This window comes from Rhinopithecus bieti, unplaced genomic scaffold, assembly GCF_001698545.2.
Source record: "Rhinopithecus bieti isolate Rb0 unplaced genomic scaffold, ASM169854v2 scaffold_21412, whole genome shotgun sequence".
In the NCBI taxonomy this organism is placed as follows: Eukaryota; Metazoa; Chordata; class Mammalia; order Primates; family Cercopithecidae; genus Rhinopithecus; species Rhinopithecus bieti.
In genome coordinates, this window is record NW_016811643.1 from 2,476,614 (window position 1) to 2,497,906 (window position 21,293).

The following is a 21,293-nucleotide window of genomic DNA, read 5'->3' on the forward strand; positions in this document are numbered from 1 at the left end:
ATTGGCCCCAGAAGGTAGTGTTTTTCTCCTACAATTTATGTAAACAATTCTGTGTTAAAAATTTACTGAGTACCTTCTATATACCAGGCATTGTGCTAGATGAGTTGAGCATACAAGGTCCATGCTTATTTCTCTGATCTACTTGTTTTCCATCATTCCACACCACATCTCCTCTGGAAGTGCAATGCTATATGGGCATTTCTTAGGGAATGTTATTCTTTTTCATCCCATGGTGCTTTCATATGTGCTGTTTTCTCTGTTCATCTTTCTCCTTTGTTGATCTATTTGAAACTCAATTGATCATTTCTTTAAGACATCTTCCCTGAAAACCACAGGCTAGGTTAGGTGTCTTCTTCTGTGTTCCTACAGCCCCTATCTCTTCACAGCCATTAGCACACTAAATGCAAAGATCTGTTCCACTGCCTGTTTTCCCATCAGACTGCTGGAGTGCAGCATTTTATATGATTTTATCTCTTAATACTTAGCACAGGGCCTGGCCCAGAGTAGGAATGCAGCACACAAAAATGTGTCCTTGGCTATTTGATTGTGTGATCTTAGATAAGTTGTTTGGCCTACCTAGCATTTCAGAGCTCCTAGGTTCTCTTACTACTCTGCAGCCATGCTGTCAGACTTCTCTAACCTGGCTCTACTAACCTTGTAGCTGCTCTATAGGTGGTCTTTAATAGCATGTCCTATTAGGCCCTGGGAGACCTGGTTTTTGCCTGGTAGCCTAGTGAGCCTATCACATGAGGCCTAGGCCAGATTATTTTTGCAGCATTGGCTCGGGGTTTGATAATGACATCAGATTAGAAAATGAAGACCTCTACCTCACTGTAGTTCCAGATGAGTACTAGTGGGAACCAGAAGGAAGCTACTTAAAGAGACAATTCACAGTTCCAGGTCACACACTATCTTTAGGAAGGGCCACTTTGGAAGGATTTCATAGCTGCCTTGGAGTGCTGTTATCCAGAGTAGACAAATAAGAAGCTGGGTTTTGTGATGCCTTTTCTGATTCTGTCAGTCACTCCTTTCTCTGTGCTACCACATCACCTTGTATATCCCTGTGACCTAGCATTTATCACACTATATTATATTCATTTGTTTCCTTGTATATTCCCCTCTCTAGAAGAGAGCCCTTGAGGATGGAGTTCATGCAGATTCACCTCTGTGCTGGTTAACTCATCCTTTACCTGCTAGAGTAGAAGCCAATACAAGCTTAGTGAATGAATGAATAAATGAATGGTGATAATAATCATAGATTTTTTTTTACAATTACAGTATGCTAGGAGCTTCCCTTTACTACATTTTTATGATGTGAAAACTCTGATTTTCATCATTTTGGTGGTGAAAAAAATGAGGCACAAAAGATTAAGTAATTTGCCCATGGTCTTACATCTAGTAAGTGGCAAATTGCAAATTCAAATCAAGACACCTGGTTTCAAAGTTCACATTCTTTTTTTTTTTTGAGACGGGATCTTCTCTATCACTCAAGGTGGTGTACAGTGGCACAATCTTGGCTCACTCTAGCCTCAACTCCAGGTGATCCTCCCACCTCAGCTTCCCAAGTAGCTGGGACTACCGGTGCGTGCCATCACACACAGCTAATTTTGTTTATTTTTTGTAAAGACGAGGTCTCACTTTGTTGCCCAGGCTGGTCTTGAACTCCTGGCCTCAAGCGATCCTCCTGCCTTGGCCTCCCAAAGTATTAGGATTATAGGTGTGAGCCACCGTGCTTGGCCAGAGTTCACATTCTTAACCACTGTGCTATATCTGACTAGCTGACTAAAGGCTAAGTGACCAACTAACAGCTGTGTGAAGCAGGGGCAAAGAAAGTACTGGCAACCTTCCTGCCAGACCTCATTCTCTTGAGATGTGGATTTGAAACCACAAAAGTAGATGAGGGCTTCGTCTGGAGGCACCACAGGTCCACTATGGGAAAAAGATACTGATTCGGGAATCAATTTACTATTACTTATTCTTTCCCTGGCAAGAGAAAAGATTGGCCAAGGCCAAGTGTTTGCCTTGGCACATCCCTGGATGTATTGCTGTAGCTCAAGTGCTAGGGAGTAATACTGTTCCTTCTGCCTGGTATGCCCTTCCCCTAAATGTCCACATGGGTCGCACCTTTTATTTCATTTTCTGCTCAAATATCACTTCGTCAGAGAGGCCTTTTCTGATCTGACCTCATACGATATAGGACTATTTTTTATTCCCTTAACCCCTTATGGCTTAATTGTTTTTCATTATACTTTTCACCATCTGACATATAATTATTTGTTTATAGTGTTTTACATTGTCTCTCTCCACCAGAATATAAGCACCGTGGGATCTGTGACTCTGTTTTGTGTATTGTTGTATCTTTACCTTCCAGAGTGATGCCTGGCGAGTAGTAGCTGCTCAACAAATGTTTTTTCCCCCTAATGAATATATTATTTTGGAGTTTGAGACCACTTGTTTTCAAGGACCTTTGTCATTTGGTGTCAACAATACCTCATTCTCCTTGACCCTGTATATAACTCTTGAACTCCAGACAAACTAGAGTCTCTGAGCATGCTTCACATCTTACAGCTCTTTGTCTTTGTTCATGATTCTTTCTTCTGGCAGATCTGCATCTCTGTCCATCCAGATTCTGACCAGTCCTGAATATCTACCCCTTTCTGAATGAAGGTACATATGAAAAAAAAATTACTACTGAGTTTGTATTAAATCCTAGGCATCTTCAAACACATTAACTCATTTAATTCAACAACTCTGGGAGACAGATATTGCCAAATTGTAAGCTACATGGGAGTAGGGATCTCCCTCTTGATCATTGCTCTATTCCCAGTGCGTGGTCTCAGAATAGAATGAAATAAATGCTTGTTGAATAGCAAAATGAATACTTTACAGAAGGGGAAATTGAGGTTTATAATGGTTAAGTGATTTACACAAGCTAGTTCATGGCAGATAGGATAGGCAAGGTCTTCCAGGTTCAAATTCAGTGTTTTTTGTAATATATCCTAAAATAAAAAAATCAGCATTCTAAAATGCCAGGGGTTTGGCAGTCTTTAATACCTTTAGTTTTTGTAGCTACCTCAGAATAAAACAGGAGGTTTTATTGATTTTTATATGAAAATTGTTCTCAAACATAAAAGGTCCGTTCCTATCTATAAAACATAGTGTGGGCCGGGCGCGGTGGCTCAAGCCTGTAATCCCAGCACTTTGGGAGGCCGAGACGGGCGGATCACGAGGTCAGGAGATCGAGACCATCCTGCTAACATGGTGAAACCCCGTCTCTACTAAAAATTACAAAAAACTAGCCGGGCGTGGTGGCGGGCGCCTGTAGTCCCAGCTACTTGGGAGGCTGAGGCAGGAGAATGGCGTAAACCCGGGAGGCGGAGCTTGCAGTGAGCTGAGATCCAGCCACTGCACTCCAGCCTGGGCAACAGAGCGAGACTCTCGTCTCAAAAAAAAAAAAAAAAAAAAAAAAAAAAAAAAAAAACATATGTGGAGACCAGGGTATATCTGCCTACCCAAGATGCTAACTGAACATCAGTTTCTGGGATTCTTGTGGATATGTGTCATAAGTACTTTTTAAATTTTTTTTATACCTTCCCCCTTACCTCCATGAGAAGCCCTGTGGGGGTAAGTGATACTTTTAGTGAGAAAACATAATATAAATACTGATAAGATGGAAACAAGGATCAGGACCCCACAGAATGCCAATCATTTGGTCATTTGAAAGAAGATACAGAGGTGTATTTATATTGTACTTTAATTTAACTCATTGGTTTAATTTTTATGTATGTTTTATAACAGTCTAATGTTAGTAAATATTTAATTTATAACACATGTACATATATTGGCAATGTGTGACAAAGCTTTTTTACAGTAAGAATATGTCATTAAAAAGATTGGAGATGGCCAGGCCCTGGTGGCTCATGCCTGTAATCCCAGCACTTGGGAGGCCGAAGTGGGTGGAATCACGAGGTCGGGAGATCGAGACACATCCTGACCAATCATGGGTGAAAATGTTGTCTCTACAAAAATACAAAAATTAGCGAGGCATTTGGTGGCACTTGCCTGTAATCCCAGCTACTCAGGAGGTTTGAGGCAGGAGAAATCACTTGAACCGGGAGTGGAGGTGCCAGTGAGCTGAGATTGTACCATTGCAGCTCCGCCCTGGCGACATAGTGAGAGTCGTCTCAAAAAAAAAAAAAAAAAAAAAAAAAAAAAAAAAAAAAAAAAAAGATTTTAAGTCACCCTGTGTGTCTCTCTTATGAAGGATGGTTTGTTGTGTAGAACTCCAGGGGTTAGCCTTCTCTGATTGGGTGTAGCATTGTTTGTCATTTTGCCCAGAGATGTAGTCTTTGATCTGGCTGGGGGCCACATGGACAGGCTCAGGGGATGGGAGATTTATGACGTTAGGACATTGGCTCTCGGTTGCATGTCCTACTGGGATTTGGACATATGAGTCATTTGGAGTCTGTATCTGTGGTAAGCTGTCTTTGCCAAATTCTGCAGCCTGTCACTGATAGCCACAGCTCTCTGTACTTGCTGTTGCCTTCTTCCTCACTCTGGCCCAGGGATTCTTCCCATTTTCTCTTTTGGAATGAGAAAACAGAACAAGACTTTTAACTTTTAGGTGCTTGAACCTTGTGGACAGGAAGCCCTGATATATCAGCTGGTCTTTTGAATGAGATCTTCATGCTGGAACTCAGGGTTGCTATCTGAGATACAGATGTTATAGAGGATACAGCTCATCCTGGCTCGTTTTGTTCAGACTATAGTGACTCCAGGTGGACGCCATGCTGCCAAACGCTACCTAGATAGGGCATCTGCCTAGGTAACAAAATGATATATACAGATAAAAACAACAACAACAACAAACAAACCAAAACCATCTTAAGGTTTGGTCTGACATGCTGAAGTTATTATCCTTTTCCCCTACAACTTAGCTATATAGGAGCTGATTATTCTAGAGTCCATCTTCAGTGGAGTGTATTGGCCCCCTTAGAGACTATGTGCCTCACTTAAAGCAGTGCTTAGAGCAGTGGTTCTCAGCTAGGGGCAGTTTTTCCCTTCCATGGGACACTGAACAATATCTGGAGACATTTTTTAATTGTCACGATTGGCAGCATGTTACTGGCATCTATGTCACTAAACATCCTGCAATGCGTAGGACAGCCTCCACAATGAAGAATTGTCTCATCTCAAATGTCATTGGTGCAGAGGCTCAGAAACCCTGGTCTAGAGTGACTTCTGCCTGTCACCACTGTGGTGTAGGGTGCTGATAGGGGAGTTTCTGCATGCCAAGATTCTATGCCCAGACTTGTATCAAGGCATCCTCCCAGTAGACAAAAGGCCCTTGATGCACTGCTGGCTTCAGGCCTTCTAGCAATAAAAAAGTAGCCTTCTTTCCACTATACTCTAGGCAGAAAGGCCCCTTTGTGCTGGATGAGGTCGAGTTCCCTTGGCAGCAGTGGCAGGAGTATGTTGTTCTCTGCACTTTACAGGCTAGCACTTGTCTGTCTGCCTCATATCTGTGTATCACTCTCTTATGCCTTCATTACCTGACACTCCAGACCATAGTAAATGATAACATCTGCAATGCATTAGGATATATATTCATTTTCAGGAGTAATACATTCTAGTCCATTTAACTTCCCTCAGCTTTTTTTTTTTTTTTTTTTTGTTTTGTTTTTTGTTTTGAGTCAAGGTCTTGCTCTGTCACCCAGGCTGGAGTACAGTGTTGCAATCTCGGCTCACTGCAACCTTTGTCTTCCAGGCTTAAGTGATCCTCTCACCTCAGCCTCCTGAGTAGCTAGGACTATATATAGCATGTACTACCACACCTGCCTAATTTTTTGGTATTTTTTTTAGAGATGGGTTTTGTCTTGTTTCCCAGGTTGGCCTTGAATTCCTGGGCTCAAGCGATCTACCTGTCTCAACCTCCCTATGTGCTGGGATTATAGGCATGAGCCACCAAGTCCATCCCTCAACACCTTTTTTTGTTTTTGAGGCGGAGTTTTGCTCTGTTGCCCAGGCTGGAGTGCAGTGGTGAGATCTCAGCTCACTGCAACCTCCACCTCTTGGGTTCAAGTGATCCTTCCACCTCAGCCTCCCAAGTAGCTGGGATTACAGGCATGTGACACCATGCCTGGCTAATTTTTGTATTTTTAGTAGAGACAGGGTTTCACCATGTTGGCCAGGGTGGTCTCAAACTCTCCTGACCTCAAAGTGATCCACCCACCTCGGCCTCCCAAAGTACCAGGATTACAGGTGTGAGCTACCTTTCTTTTTTTTTTTTTTTTGAGACAACCTCAGTCTGTCGCCAGGCTGGAGTGCAGTGGCACGGTCTTAGCTCACTGCAGCCTCTGCCTCCTGGGTTCAAGTGATTCTCGTGCCTTAGCCTCCCAAATAGTTGGGATCACAGGCATGCACCACCCCTCAACACTAATTTAATCCCAGCTCTGTCATCCTTCTTTTCTCAATAGTATGTCTTGGAAATTAATTTATCTTTTTCTTCCAACATATTCTAGTCTGGGAATTAGAAATTTAACCAAGCACTGACTAAGCACCCTTCACTTAAGCTTCTAGTATCTTGTCTTCTAGGATGCATTCCTGGACACACTGTGTCTGCCTCATTTCTTTCCCCTGCCACCTTTCCCTTCTCACCTGCCATGCCTCTGCAAATAGTCTCATCTTCCCCCAAAGGCACTCAGCTTCAGAGCTTTCCTTCTGAACTCCAGCATCTTCTTGAGGACATCAAGAAATTGGAGCATTTTTGCCTTGAACTTTATTTTATTCAGGTTGTCTTCCTCATTATCTGCTTTGCATCACATGCTGGGCTGAGAGGAATGTCTGATTTTGTTTGTTTTGTTTTGTTTTGTTTGTTTTTGAGACAGGGTCTCGTTCTGCTGCCCAGGCTGGAGTGCAGTGGTGCAGTCATGGCTCACTGCAACCTTCAACTCCTGGGCTCAAGTTATCCTCCCACTTCAGCCTCCTAAGTAGCTGGGACTAGAGGCATATGCCATTATGCCTGGCTAATTTTGTTATTTTTCTTTTGTAGAGTTGGGGTCTTGCTGTGTTGCTTAGGTTCATCTCAAATTCCTGGCCTCAAGTGATCCTCCTGCCTCAGCCTCCCAAAGTGCTGGGATTATAGGCATGAGCCAGCGTGTCTGACCAAATGCCTGTTTTTTGACAAGCATTTCAGAAGTTACTTATCCATGTGAGCTGTATATTTTTCTAAGGAGATTTTGTTGTTGTTTTGAGGCCCACATCAAATCATGTTTGGAACCTCTCATTTAGAGTAGTTCTTATTGATGCCACTGTATATGAAGCTCTTAGTTCAGAAACAATGGATGAGCAAAAATGAATAGGACATATTCCATGCCTTCAATGTTTTCTGCCTATTAAAGGGAAATTAGACCAGGTCTGGTGGCTCATGCCTATAATTTTATCACTTTGGGAGGCTGAGGCTGGAGGATTGCCAGAGGCCAGGAGTTCTAGACCAGCCTGGGCAACACAGGGAGACCCCCATCTTTACAACAAGTAAAAGAATTTGACCAGGCACAGTGGCTCACATCTGTAATCCCAGCACTTTGTGAGGCCGAGGTGGGAGGATCGCTTGAGGCCAGGAGTCTGAGACCAACCTGGACAACATGGTGAAACCCTATCTGTACTGAAAATACAGAAATTAGCTGGGTGTGGTGGCATGTGTCTGTAATTCCAGCTACTCCAGAGGCTGAGGCAGGAGAATCACATGAACCTGGGAGGCAGAGGCTACAGTGAGCTGAGATCACGCCACTGCACTCCAGCCTAGGTGACAGAGCAAGACTCTTTTTCAAAAAAAACAAAACAAAACAAAGACAAAGACAAAAACAAAAACAAAAAAAGAGTTAGCCTGGCATGGTAGTAGTACATGCCTGTAGTCTTAGCTACTGAGGAGGCTGAGGCAGGAGGATCTCTTGAGGCCAGGAGTTCAAGGCTGCAGTGAGTTGTGACCATGCCACTGCACTCAAGCCTGGGTGGCAGAGCAAGACCTGTCTCTCTCTCTTTTTTTTTTTTTTGAGATGGAGTCTCACTCTGTCACCCAGGCTGGAGTGTGATGGTGTGATCCCGGCTCACTGCAACCTCCACCTCCTGGGTTCAAGCGATTCTCCTACCTCAGCCTCCCAAGTAGCTGGGACTACAGGTGCGTACCACCATGCCCAGCTAATTTTTTTGTATTTTTAGTAGAGATGGGCCAGGATGTTGGCCAGGATGGTCTCTATCTCCTGACCTCATCATCGGCCAACCTCGGCCTCCCAAAGTGTTGGGATTACAGGTGTTGAGCCACTGCCCCTGACCAAGACCTGTCTCTTCAAAGAAAAAAGATACGGATCTTACGAGAGGACAGTGATGAATCTCAGCATATCATTCAACTTCAAAACTTTTTTGGCTTCTTGCTGCTTACAGCAGTTTTCAAACTTGAAGAATGTACAAATTCCTTTTAAGGTAAATAATTCATCTTGGACCTGCAGTGCTGACTTAAATTATTTTTTATTATAATGTTATTTAAGTATATACAAACATAAAACAAAGTTTAAGTCACTGTATAAAATTTGTATATAAATGTAAACAAAAACAGATTTATACTTTAAGTAAAAATAAACTTCAGATCCAATAAAATTATGCTTTTTGGCTGAAAATCGGTTGCTTCCAGGCTCTTCTAAGTTCAGCATGTCTGTATTGCTGGGTACCATGTGATGACTCATTTCTCCCACCACTTTTCTTTATTTAAGCTACATGAAACTTTGATTCATGATCTCATTTGACCTTCACTGGGCTGGAACGTATTCCTTGTGTATTTTGTATTAAGTCACTTCTATTCCTTCATAATTGACTTTTAACAAAGTATAGAGATAAATTTGCTTTCTGTATGTTTAAACACAATACAGATATAAAAATTATTATTATTATTGTTATTATTATTATTTTTTGAGACAGAGTCTCATTCTGTTGCCCATGCTGGAGTGCAATGGCATGATCTCGGCTCACTGCAACCTCCACCTCCTGAGTTCAAGCAATTCTCCTACCTCAGCCTCCTGAGTAGCTGGGATTATAGGTGCCCGCCACCACGCTCAGTCAATTTTTGTACTTTTAGTAGAGGTGGGGTTTCACCATGTTGGTCAGGCTGGTCTCGAACTCCTGACCTCAGGTGATCCACCCACCTCGACCTCCCAAAGTGCTGGGATTACAGGCATGAGCCACCATACCCGGCCTAAAAATTATTTTAAAAGGCTACTTTTTATGATTATTCATTAAAAACATCACATTATAATATTGAGGAATCAGTAGATCTAGTGCTCCACGTATGGTGATGATGAAATTTGCCATGTTGCAAATGACCACTCAGTTGTTTCAGTTAGAGTTGGTTCCTGTTATGACAGAAAATCCTTTCAATCTGATATAAGCAAAAGGGAAAATGTACTTGTTGCAGAAAACTGAAATATCTATGAATAGGGATTTCTACAGGCATGATCTGACTCAGGGCTTAAATTATATCAGCTGGATTTTTTTTTTTCTTTTTCTTTTTTTTTTGAGACAGGATCTCACTCACTCTGTTGCCCAAGCTGGAGTGCAATGGCATGATTGCGGCTTATTGCAACCTTGACCTTCCAGGCTCAAGCCATCCTCCCACCTCAGCCTCCTGAATAGCTGAGACCACAGACTCGCATCACCACACCTGGCTAATTTATTTTTTTTAATTTTTTGTAGATATGTGGTCTCTCTGTGTTGCCCAGGCTGATCTCAAACCCCTGAGCTCAAGTGATCCTCCCGCCTCAGTCTCCCAAAGTGCTGGGATTACAGGCGTGAGTCACTGTGCCTGACCTGTCATCTGGATCTTGACTCAGCTTTTCCTCTGTATGAAGGCTTCCAGCAGCATCATACAACCTCCCCCCAAACACACACACACACACATACATGCTTAGAATATGAATGATGGAGCCAGACTGCCTTAGACCAAATCTTGGCTTTCCCAATTCCTAGCTGGGTAACTTTGGGAAAGTTATATAACCTTTCTGTGCTTTAGTTTCTTCATCCTTAAAATGGGGATAAAATGGGATATCTACTTCATATGAAAATGATGAAGATTAGTGAGTTAATATATGTGAGGTACTTAGAACAATACTCTCATAGAGTAAGCGCTATGTAAGAGATGGCTTCTATTACTGTTATTATTATGATTGTTGTTATTAACATTATAGTGCAGGATCATTTTATCCCAGACACCAGTATAGTGGAAGAGCAAGCATATCCCCTATGGGCCAAACAAAAATTTTAGAATTCAGTTTCTTCAGCCTTGACTTGAATTATGTACTCATCCCTGAACTAAGCACTATGGGCAGAAAGATGGAAGGTATTGATTGGTTTAGCTTGGGTTACATGCTCTATTTTTAGAGGTTGATTTAGCTTTACCTGAAGCATATTAGCTGAGAGCAAGGGAGGAGTGATTCTGTTAATACAAATTCAGAATACTGTTGTCACCAAAAAGGGAAGTGGATGCTTGGTGGCAAAAGTGACCCGTATTCATTATAGTGCTATCAGATAGATCATAATAGGTGATCCTGTAATACTACATTAGTCTCTCTGGGGATGCACCAATTGGGACAGTTCTTGGTGGTTTATATCTTTTAGTGGGTAATATTTGTCTTAAAAATTTGAATTGCAATTATGAATGTATATTTTGTGTAAAAACATCAGTTTGACCTCTGGGTTCTTTTGTATTAAAATATTTAAATTTGAGATATTTTATTGTTATGAAGTACATTATGTCCTAAAATTCCAGGGAAATACAGTTGAGCCTTAACAACACAGGGCTTAGGGGTGCTGACTGTCCCTTTTCCCCCATATAGTCAGAAATCCACGTATAACTTTTGACTCCCTCAAAATTGAACTATTAATAGCCTACTGTTGACCAGAGCCTTACCAATAACATAAAAGCCTATTAGCACATATTTTATGTTATATGCGTTATATACTGTATTCTTACAATAAAGTAAGAGAAAAGGAAATGTTATTAAGATAATCATAAGGAAGAGAAAATATATTTACTGTTTATTAAGTGGAAGTGGATCATCATAAAGGTTTTCATCCTCATCTTCACATTGAGTGGGCTGAGGAGGAAGACGAAGAAGAGAGGTTAGTTTTGCTGTCTCGGGGTGGCAGAGGCAGAAAAGATAGAGAAGGTAGGAAGGGAGGCAGGAGAAGCAGGCACACTCAGTATACCTTTTATTGAAAAAAAATCCATGTATAAAATTCATGTATAAATGGACCCAGGCAGTTAAAACCTGCATTGTTTAAAGGTGAACTGTGTCATTGTAATAACTATTTTGCATCAACACACTTATAAACACAAATGCAACCTGAGCACTGAAGTTGACAGCCTCTATTCTTACATATCTAGATGATCCAGAATATACTTGTGTTCTTTACTTTTAGCTTATTTCCAAAATATAAATATAGAATCAAAACACTTCAATAGTAAATTACCTTTTTTTTTTTGAGATGGAGTCTTGCTCTGTCACTCAGGCTGAAGTGCAGTGACGCGATCTCGGCTCACTGCAACCTCTGCTTCCCAAGTTCAAGCGATTTTCCTGCCTCAGCCTCCCGAGTAGCTGGGACTACAGGCATGCGCCACCACGCCTGGCTGATTTTTATATTTTTAATAGAGATGAGGTTTCGCCATGTTGAGCTCAGATGATCCACCTGCCTTGGCCTCCCAAAGTGCTGGGATTACAGTTGTGAACCACTGCCTGGCCATAAATTATCTTTTTTAAATTTGTTTTGCAACAGTCTCACTCTGTCACCCAGGCTAGAGTGCAGTGGCATGATCATGGCTCACTGCAGCCTCAATCTCCCAGGCTCAAGTGATCCTCCCACCTCAGCCTCCTGAGTAGCTGGGACTCTAGGTGTGCACCACCACACCTGGCTAATTAAAAAAAAAAATTTTAATAGAGATAGGGTCACACTGTATTGCCCAGGCTGGTCTTGAATTCTAGAGTTCAAGCGATCTCCCACCTTGGCCTCTCAAAGTGCTGGGATTACAGGCGTGAGCTACCGCTCCCAGCCTATATTAAATTATCTTTACCAGTGCTGTCTAATAGAACTTTCTACAGTGATGGAAATGTTTGATAGTTTATGCTGTCCAATATGGTAGCCATTAGCCACATCTAGCTATTGGGCACTTGAAGCGTGGCTAGTGCCATTGAGGAACTGAATTCTTAATTTATTTAATTTTAATAAATTTAAATTTAAATATCCACTGTGGCTGCTGGCTACTACTGCTTGGACAGTGCAACTCTTGAATAGCATCAAGTAAGAGAATGGCTATAAAGTGCCCAGTGTGCTCTATACTAAGCACACAATAGATGTGAGAGGAGGAGAGGTCTATAGATTCTGTCTTGAAAAGGGTTGGGCCTCACCTAACTGGCCACAGCAACCTGAGTTAGGCTTATCCCAGGACAATACTAGTAGCTATCTTAGCATGGTAGTCAAGACCCTTTGTGACATGGCTTCAACTTTCTTCTGCTACTACCTGCCATATATTCTATATTCTAGACCAGGGGTCTCCAACCCCTGGACCACGGATCCGTATCAGTCCATGGCCCGTTAGAGACTGGGCTGCACAGCAGGAGATGAGTGGTGGGTGAGGGAGCATTACTGCCTGAACTCCACCTTTTGTCAGATCAGCAGTGGCATTAGATCCTCATAGGAGTGCGAACCCTATTGTGAACTGCACATGTGAGGGATCTAGGTTATGTGCTTCTTATGAGAATCTAATTAATGTCTGATGATCTAGGTGGAACAGTTTCATCCTGAAACCATCTCGCTGCCCAGGTCTGTGGAAAAATCATCTTCCATGAAACCAGTCCCTCATGCCTAAAAGGTTGGGGACTGCTGTTTCACGCACATCAAATTTCACATCTTTTCTTTTGCACCTGTCCTCATTCTGTATTGAATGCCTTCCTCCCCCCACACTCATGAAATATTTCAGATAAGCTTCTACTAATCCTTTATGTTGCAATACATCATCTTCTCTGAGGCTGTACCTGATCCCCTAGGCAGTTATTTCCTTTCTTCTCTGTGCTCTATGTATTTTTCTTTATCAGAATCTGTGCTTCACTCATGCTGTTTAGCTTTTGATCTCTTCCACTGGCTTGGGAACTAACTTCCTCCAGGCTTGGCACTAACTAGTCCACTTATGAATGCTCAGTTGAATAGCTGGATAGATGAATGGATGGATAGTTGATTCTCAACCCTGGTCACAACAGTTTAAAAATATACCAAAATCAAATTTATTGAGTTATAATTTACATAAAAGAAGATACACCTATTTTAAATGTACAGTTTGATGCATTTTGACAGGTGTTATCATTTGTGTAACCACCACCACATTCAAAATATAGAATATATCCATCACCTTATAAAATTGCATTTATGAATTTTCCCTGGAGCTCCCTTTGTGGCTCCAGCTAACCGTTTATCTGCATTCTATCACTATAGATTTGTCTTTTCTAGGATTTCATATAAATAAACTCACAGTGCATACTCCTTTCATAGTTAGTATTTTATGGGACAGAGAGATATTAAACACACACAAATGTGGTAAATATTAAGGTCAATATGACAATAAATGCAAGCAGTGCTTGGCATTCTAGAGTCATGACTTTGCTTGTCTCTTTTCACAGTATACAATTGGACTGTGGATGAGGTGGTACAGTGGCTGATCACATATGTGGAGCTGCCTCAGTATGAGGAGACCTTCCGGAAGCTGCAGCTCAGTGGCCATGCCATGCCAAGGTCAGGAGGGGACTGGGTTTTTCTCTCTTGAGGGTATGGGGAGTGGGCTGGAGTGGGCTTGCTTTCAGATTGCTCTGGCCAGTTAAGTGAGGTTCTACTCTTTTCAGGGCAGCGTCTGTAGATCTTGCGTCTTCTCACATCTGTTGTGCACTTGCTATAAAGTATGATGGGCACTTTGCATCCACTCTCTTCTTTAATATTCCTGTCAGTCCTGGGTATAGTGCTAATAGCTGCCGTTTACTGAGTGCTTAGGACATGCCAGACATTCTACTCAACACTGTATACAGTATCTCATTTAATTCTTACATCAGTCCTGTAAGGTGGGTATTATTGTATATAGATGATGAAACTGGTTAAGTAACTTTTCCAAGGTCACAAACATGACTAGTTAGGGGCAAAACTGAGATTTGAATCTTGGTATACATCAAACCCTGTTGGTGTTTCTTTTTTTTTTTTTTTTTCCCATGCTCCGAGCAGCTCCCTTTTTTATCACCTGGGAGCCTCAGGGCTCTTTTAGCCTTCCCTGGGTTATCCATATGCAGCTTATTTATAATAAAAATGGTACAGAGGAGAGGTTGATTGCCATTGGCCCCAGCCTCATCTCTGGGATGACTCCAACAGCTGTTGTTTCATAACTCTTTGCCTTCTTTACACACTCAATATGTTAGGGCTTGGGCTGGGAATGGGGAGGAATGGAGTACTGCTTGGACTTCTTATAATGTCAAACTAGTGCCATATGTCATTCAGTCATTAATCCATTTACTTATTCATCCAACAAATATTTACTGGGTACCTGCTCTGTGCCAAGCACTTGTGCTGGGTGCTGGGGATAAAGACGACAACAACCTGCCCTTGCCCTCAAAGGGCTTACTATCTGGTAAGTGCTGATTATGTAAAATCTGTCATTATGTAGGTGCATCTGATTTTCAGCTTCAGCAAAGGGGAAAGGGGAAGGTGAAGCTGTTGGAATGCCCACACTTTGCAGTCTCCAGCCGCAGAGCTACCGAGCACTGCTGTCCAGGCCTAGCTGAGCTGGCTGTTCCCTCCTCTGCTGCCTGCAGCCTCTTCTTCATAGCTTCTCCCTACTCTGGAGAGAGTAATAATCTTAATGTTTGTACCTCCCTTTATAGAGTGCTTTCCTACCTATTATTTCAGTTGATTCTCACAACTCTGGGAGGAAGAGTATCCCAACTTTTGGGTGAGCAAACTGAATCTCAAATATTTTATAATTTATCCAAGCTGGTAAGTGGCAGAGCTGGGATTTGAACCCAGGTCTGTCTTGTTCTAAATGCCTTGCTTTTTTTCACTTCCTCTTCCTCTTGTGCCATGTGGTTAAAGATAGGTCTCCTTTCAATATTCAGTTTAGTTCTATTTTACAAAACTTCACTAAGCACCTACCATGTGCCATGCTCTTTGGTGGGCCCAGAGGACAAAGAGATGCATTAGACCTGACCCCTGACTTGAGGAACTCCATGTTTAATGGAGAAGTAGATGATTGGCCACTAAGATCCAGGATTTAGGTTTCTTTCTTGCTACCCATAGAAATAGCAATATTGCCTTGTGGATCCCCAGACCATTTTCCTCATGGGGGATATCTTTGGCTTGGATTAAAACTGCAAAGCATAGAGTAAGAAGTCAGTTCTCAGGTCATCGGTTCACTTAGCTTTTTTGTGGCTAGAATTAGAGCCAAGACCAGGTCCAGCCAGGCTGGGCACAGATGTAAGGGATGCCAAGCTGTGGCACCTTAGTGATAGGCAGGAAGCATGGGGCCTTCAGTGCTTGGGGTGGAGTGAGGGTGGTTCTAGGCCCATCACTAGCTCACACGGTATAATGAGAATAATCTAGCAGATTTGGGTTCATTCTCTGGCTTTGCCACTTACTTGTTTGTGACTTTGGGCAAGTTACTCAACTCTAAGTCTCTGTTTTCTTATCTAGAAAGTGGCACTAATAATGGAACTGAGTTCTTAAGGTTGTTGTGAGGACTGAATGAGTTATTGTATGTAAAGTATCAGACACACAGTAGTTGCTTAGTCAATGTTGCCTCCTTTCTCATTTCTTTCATTGCTTACAAATAGATAGCTTTCCAGTTCATAGGTGTCTTTGAGAAATAGACTGTAGAAAAGATGACAATGTTTATTCTCATTAGTCAGACAAACTGCAGCACATCTGGCAGAAGTGTTTTAAAGAGGAACCCCAAGAACTCCCAGGCTTGTAGGAAGCATCTGATTTTATATAAGTTTACACAGTAGGAAACTGAGGTCCTGGTGGAGGAAGAAAGCAACTTATGATCAGACAAGTGAGTCACTAGTGGAGCTGAAATGAGAAGACAGATCTCCTGACCACTCCCACTCCCCATCACAGTGCCTCACTGCCTCTCTTGTTGGTGGGCTTGATTGCTTTCCAAGGCCAGAGAAGGAAGTAGCTGTTCCTGCATGCTCCGACAGAAGTATAATCACACTGTGCTGTCAGAAGCTTCTTTTCTAGCTGGGGAAATAAAGCTATGCATCAGAAAAGAGCACAAACCTTATAGAGTAGTATAGAATATTTTTTTTTTCTTTTCTTTTTTTCTTTTTTTTTTTTTTTATTATACTTTTAAGTTCTAGGTACATGTGCATAACGTGCAGGTTTGTTACATATGTATACTTATGGCCATGTTGGTGTGCTGCACCCATCAACCGTCAGCACCCATCAATTCATCATTTATATCATGTATAAACCCCCAATGCAATCCCTCCCCCTCCCTCCCCTCCCCATGATAGGCCAGTGCGTGATGTTCCCCTTCCCGAGTCCAAGTGATCTCATTGTTCCCAGTTCCCACCTATGAGTGAGAACAATGCGGTGTTTGGTTTTCCTGTTCTTGTGATAGTTTGCTAAGAATGATGGTTTCCACTGCATCATGTCCCTACAAAGGACGCAAGCTCATCCTTTTTATGGCGCATAGTAATTCCATGGTGTATATGTGCACATTTTCCTTAATCCATCTGTCACCAGATGGACATTTGGGTTGATTCCAAGTCTTTGCTATTGTGAATAGTGCCGCAATAACCATACTGTACATGTGTCTTTGTAGTAGAATAATTTATACTCCTTTGGGTATATACCCAGTAGGTGGATGGCTGGGTCATATGGTAACATCTATTCTAGATCCTTGAGGAATTGCCATACTGTTTTCCATACTGGTTTGACTAGTTTACAATCCCACCAACAGTGGCGTAAAGTGTTCCTATTTCTCCCCATCCTCCTCCAACACCTGTTGTTTCCTGACTTTTTAAATGATTGCCCATTCTAACTGTGAGATGGTATCTCATTGTGGTTTTGATTTGCATTTCTCTGATGGCGAGTGATGATGAGCATTTTTTCATGTGTCTGTTGGCTGTATGAATGTACTTCTTTTGAGAAATGTCTGTTCATATCCTTTCCCCACTTTTTGATTGGTTGTTTGTTTTTTCTGTATATTTTGTTTGAGTTCTTTGTAGATTCTGGATATTACCCTTTGTCAGATGATAGGCTTGCAAAAATTTTCTCCCATTCTGTAGGTTGCCTGTTCACTCTGATGGTAGTAGTATAGAATTAAGTGCTTACTTGTGGGACCTAGACCAGTGGTTTTCAACCTTTCATATCCTTTACCCCTCTCCTTTTATATCCACTGTGTTCCAGCAGAAGAGAAACAAAGTTCCATTTTTCCTAGGTCATTTTCTTGTTTACAGACTTTCTCTTATTATAGTTATCACTGACAGTATGGGTGGAGGTCATAAAAAATTACAGTAATTTTATTGGAGGTAACTTGTATTGCAGTGACTCAAATACAAGCTAACGGGACTAATTCCATTTTTGTCACCAGTGATTAATTAAAAAGTTTTTTTCCTTTTCTGTATTTCATTTCAATAGCACATCAGCAGGTTTATATATAATGACAGTGAGTTTAGGATAATTCATAAGTCCCGGAATCACTGGGTCATATGACATGACAGTTTGACCTGGGCTGCACAGGAAATGCATTTATAAGTGGTGGGAGGTGGGGACAATATAGAAGATAAACCCTGGAAGGAGAAGCACAACAGAAAATTTAGTTGGGTGTGGGAATGGTTACAGACAGGTAATCCTTAGAGGATAGGGTGCTTAGAAGTTGGTGGATATGGGGAGAGGGCTGAACAAGTTCTTGGTAAATGTTATGTGTCCCTCCATACACTCTGTTGAGACCAACTGGTATAGCCTCTGTGTTCTAGAGTGCAGAGGGGAGTGATCACCAAGAGCTAGAAGTGTTCCTGGAGGAGGCGGGTAATCCTACCAGGATCCTTCCTGGCTTTACTGGCAGCGAACTGATCTGCTACTCTTTGCCTCAACAGGCTAGCTGTCACCAACACCACCATGACAGGGACTGTGCTGAAGATGACAGACCGGAGTCATCGGCAGAAGCTGCAGTTGAAGGCCCTGGATACAGTGCTCTTCGGGCCTCCTCTCTGTGAGTCTTGTGTTGAGAAGGGCTACTGCTGTGCCATGGAAACCAAAGCTGTTGTAGTGGATAGGCTAAGGCTCTGGGTCTGCTAGGCACACCTGCAAGATAGCATCTATACTCTTTCCACTGGTATTAAGTGAGAAAGAGTCTTACATTTTAGTCCAGATATATAGCAACATGCATTCATTAAATACTTTAAGGAAATATCTGCATTGTGCCAGTGCTGTGCTGGACCTTGTAGGAAGACCTGGAATGAATCATATTCTGCCCTGAAGGTATAACATGAGTGTTCTGTAGAGGTACACAGTGCTTCTGAGGCCCAGAGGAGGCCTAGTGAAGGTATCCTATAGACAAGGTGACATGTGACCTCTGCCTTTAAGGGTGGATAGAGCTTTATTCTATGGAGGTGGCAGAATAGGACATTCTAGGCAGAGTAAACAACCTGAGCAAGAATACAAAAGCTAAAATATGAAAAGTGTGCTCAGGGATAGAAGTAACCCCCTATGGACTGAAAGCTTGTTAGCTGTTACCTACTTCCATATTTCATTTCAATAGCACATCAGCAGCTATATATATATATATATTACTACCATATAGTAGGCTACTGATATAATAATAGTGATACGTGGGTGAGAGTATAACTACATCATACTACGTACCACGAGGTCACAGGTGTACCTGAAGAATGACAGTGGTTATTGTGAGGACATCTTAGAGTGCATGAACTGATAGTGACATAGGCTCCATTGTATCATCTGAGGAAGTTTCCCCGCAACAAGGAGGACTAAGGTGGGGTTTTCTGAAGCATGTAGACACACTTGGGCCTAAGAAAGGGTGGTCTCTTCAGCCAAGGGGCTAGCTGAGAGAATTGGGTTGTTCAGTTTCCACAGAGCTATGTTGTGGGAACAGCCAGCCTGCCATCCTTTTTCTAATTCTAAGTGAACCAAGGGGGAACAAAAAGTAGTGAGATTTCTTGGAAAACTATTTTCAACTAAACAGGCTCTTAGGGCCCGCTTCCTGCCCTTTGGGAATGGCTTGCCTCGATTTAGGGTGCCAGCAGCAGAAAGGTATTGAATCAGGAACCAGTCCAGAGAAGCAGCTGGCAGGCAAGGTCAGAGGCAATATAACATTTCCCTGTCTGTGAATATGGCTTGGCAAATGCGCAAGCTGATGTCTCAATACAAGTGAATCTATGCTTTTTGAAAGTATGAAACAGAGCAACCTGGGGGAAGACTACTGTTTCCACTTCCTTTGCCACCTTTTTTTGGGGGAGTGGAGGGTTCTAGGACACATTTTGCTCACCTTCATTGGTAGGTTTTGAATAATGACACAGTAACTGGTTCTACTCTTTATGTAAGGCCTAGTCTCTGTATTGAGCAGTGGCCTTTCATCATTCACTAACCTTTACTGAGCACATTCTAAGTACCAGCATAAATGGCAGGATCCCTGCTCTCAAGTACTTCTATCTAAATGGAGATAGCTATGTCAGCAAATATAGTAAAGTGTCAACAAATATAGTAAGTGTTATAGCTATTATGTAAGTCTTTCCAGAGTTCAACTGGGGGCACATACTAGGGAGGAGTTTCCTATTGGAGTCCAGGAAACTTTATGGAGAAAGTAATTCTTGAGCTGAGTCTTGAAAGATGAGAAGTGGAAGTGGCCTTATTAAACTCTCCCTGTTAACAACTTACACATCTCTTTGTACACACCAAGAACACTTATACCCAACTATAAAAGCTAGGCTACTTTTGCAAAGGTTCTCCTCTGTTACCACCCAGCAAGGGGAGGTTTTCAGCAGCCTGAAAGTCTTCCTTAACCTTGTAATATATATTATCAAGCTGTATCTGTATCAAAATCAGATTTACCATGTCTGAAAGGGTACAGTAGAAACTGCAGGTTAAAGCAGTCAAGGATTTTATCTGGAAAAATCAGCTATGGGAACCAGAATGCTGGGGACATGGTATGGGGTCCAGGATATCAGAACCAATAAGAGGGGCCCTGGTGGAGCAGGTTGGACTGATACCAGGACAGGGGTATTTTTCTCTTAGGCTTATTGCATGTAGCCCATGTGCTGCATGTGATTTAACTTAAGGAAGGCCAGAGATCAGCAGGAAAACTATCTTCCTGAGATAGGCAGAACACAGGTACTGAAGCTAAGAATATACTTCACACTGACTGGGACAGTTATAATAAAAATAGTTTTTAAAAATGGAAAACAAGTTTTGGCAAGGGTATAGAGAAATTGGAACCCCTGTACATTGCTGATGAGAAGGTAAAATGGTTCTGCTACTATGTAAAATAGTCTGGTGGTTTCTCAAAAATTAGACACAGAGTTACCATAGAACCTAGCAATTCCACACTTAGGTATACATGCAAAGAATTGAAGACAAGTACTCAAACAAGTACATGTACATACATGTTCATAGCAGCAAATGCCACAAGAGCCAAAAAATAAAACAACCAAATATCTATTAATAGATAAATAGATAAATACATTGTGGTGCAATGGAATATTATTCACCTATAAATGGAATGAAATTCTGATACATGTTACAATGTGGATGAACCTGGAAAGCAGGTGGTTGCATAACATCATGAATGTACTATATGCCACTGAATTGCTTACTTTAAAATGGTTACTTTTATATTATGTGAATTTTACCTCAAATTATTTTTTAAAGAGCATATGCAACAAAAGAAAGAATAGATAAATTGGACTTCACCAAAATAAAAAAGTTTTATACTTCAAAGAATGTACCAAGAAAGTGAAAAGAAAACCCACAAAATGGAGAAAGTATTGGCAAACATTTTTCTGACAAGGCTCTACTATCCAGAATACATAAAAAATTCTTGCTAGGTACGGTGGCTTATGCCAGTAATCCCAGCACTTTGGGAGGCTGAGGTGGGCAGATCACCTGAGGACAGCAGTTCGAGAACAGTCTGGCCAACATGGCAAAACCCCCTCTCTACTAAAAAAATGCAAAAATTAGCCGGATGTGGTGGCACATGC

At 41.8% G+C, this 21,293-nt stretch overlaps 1 protein-coding gene across 8 annotated transcripts in view; it reads left to right on the top strand.

Moving 5' to 3' along the window:
• Positions 1-21,293, top strand: part of STIM1 (stromal interaction molecule 1) — a 225,353-nt gene that overhangs the window by 173,980 nt on the left and 30,080 nt on the right. For all 8 annotated transcript variants that reach the window (XM_017894465.1, XM_017894460.1, XM_017894467.1 and 5 more), the window contains 2 exons: positions 13,716-13,827; positions 18,174-18,289. In XM_017894465.1, the coding sequence (XP_017749954.1) occupies positions 13,716-13,827; positions 18,174-18,289 (228 nt within the window). The remainder of the gene's footprint in view (positions 1-13,715; positions 13,828-18,173; positions 18,290-21,293) is intronic.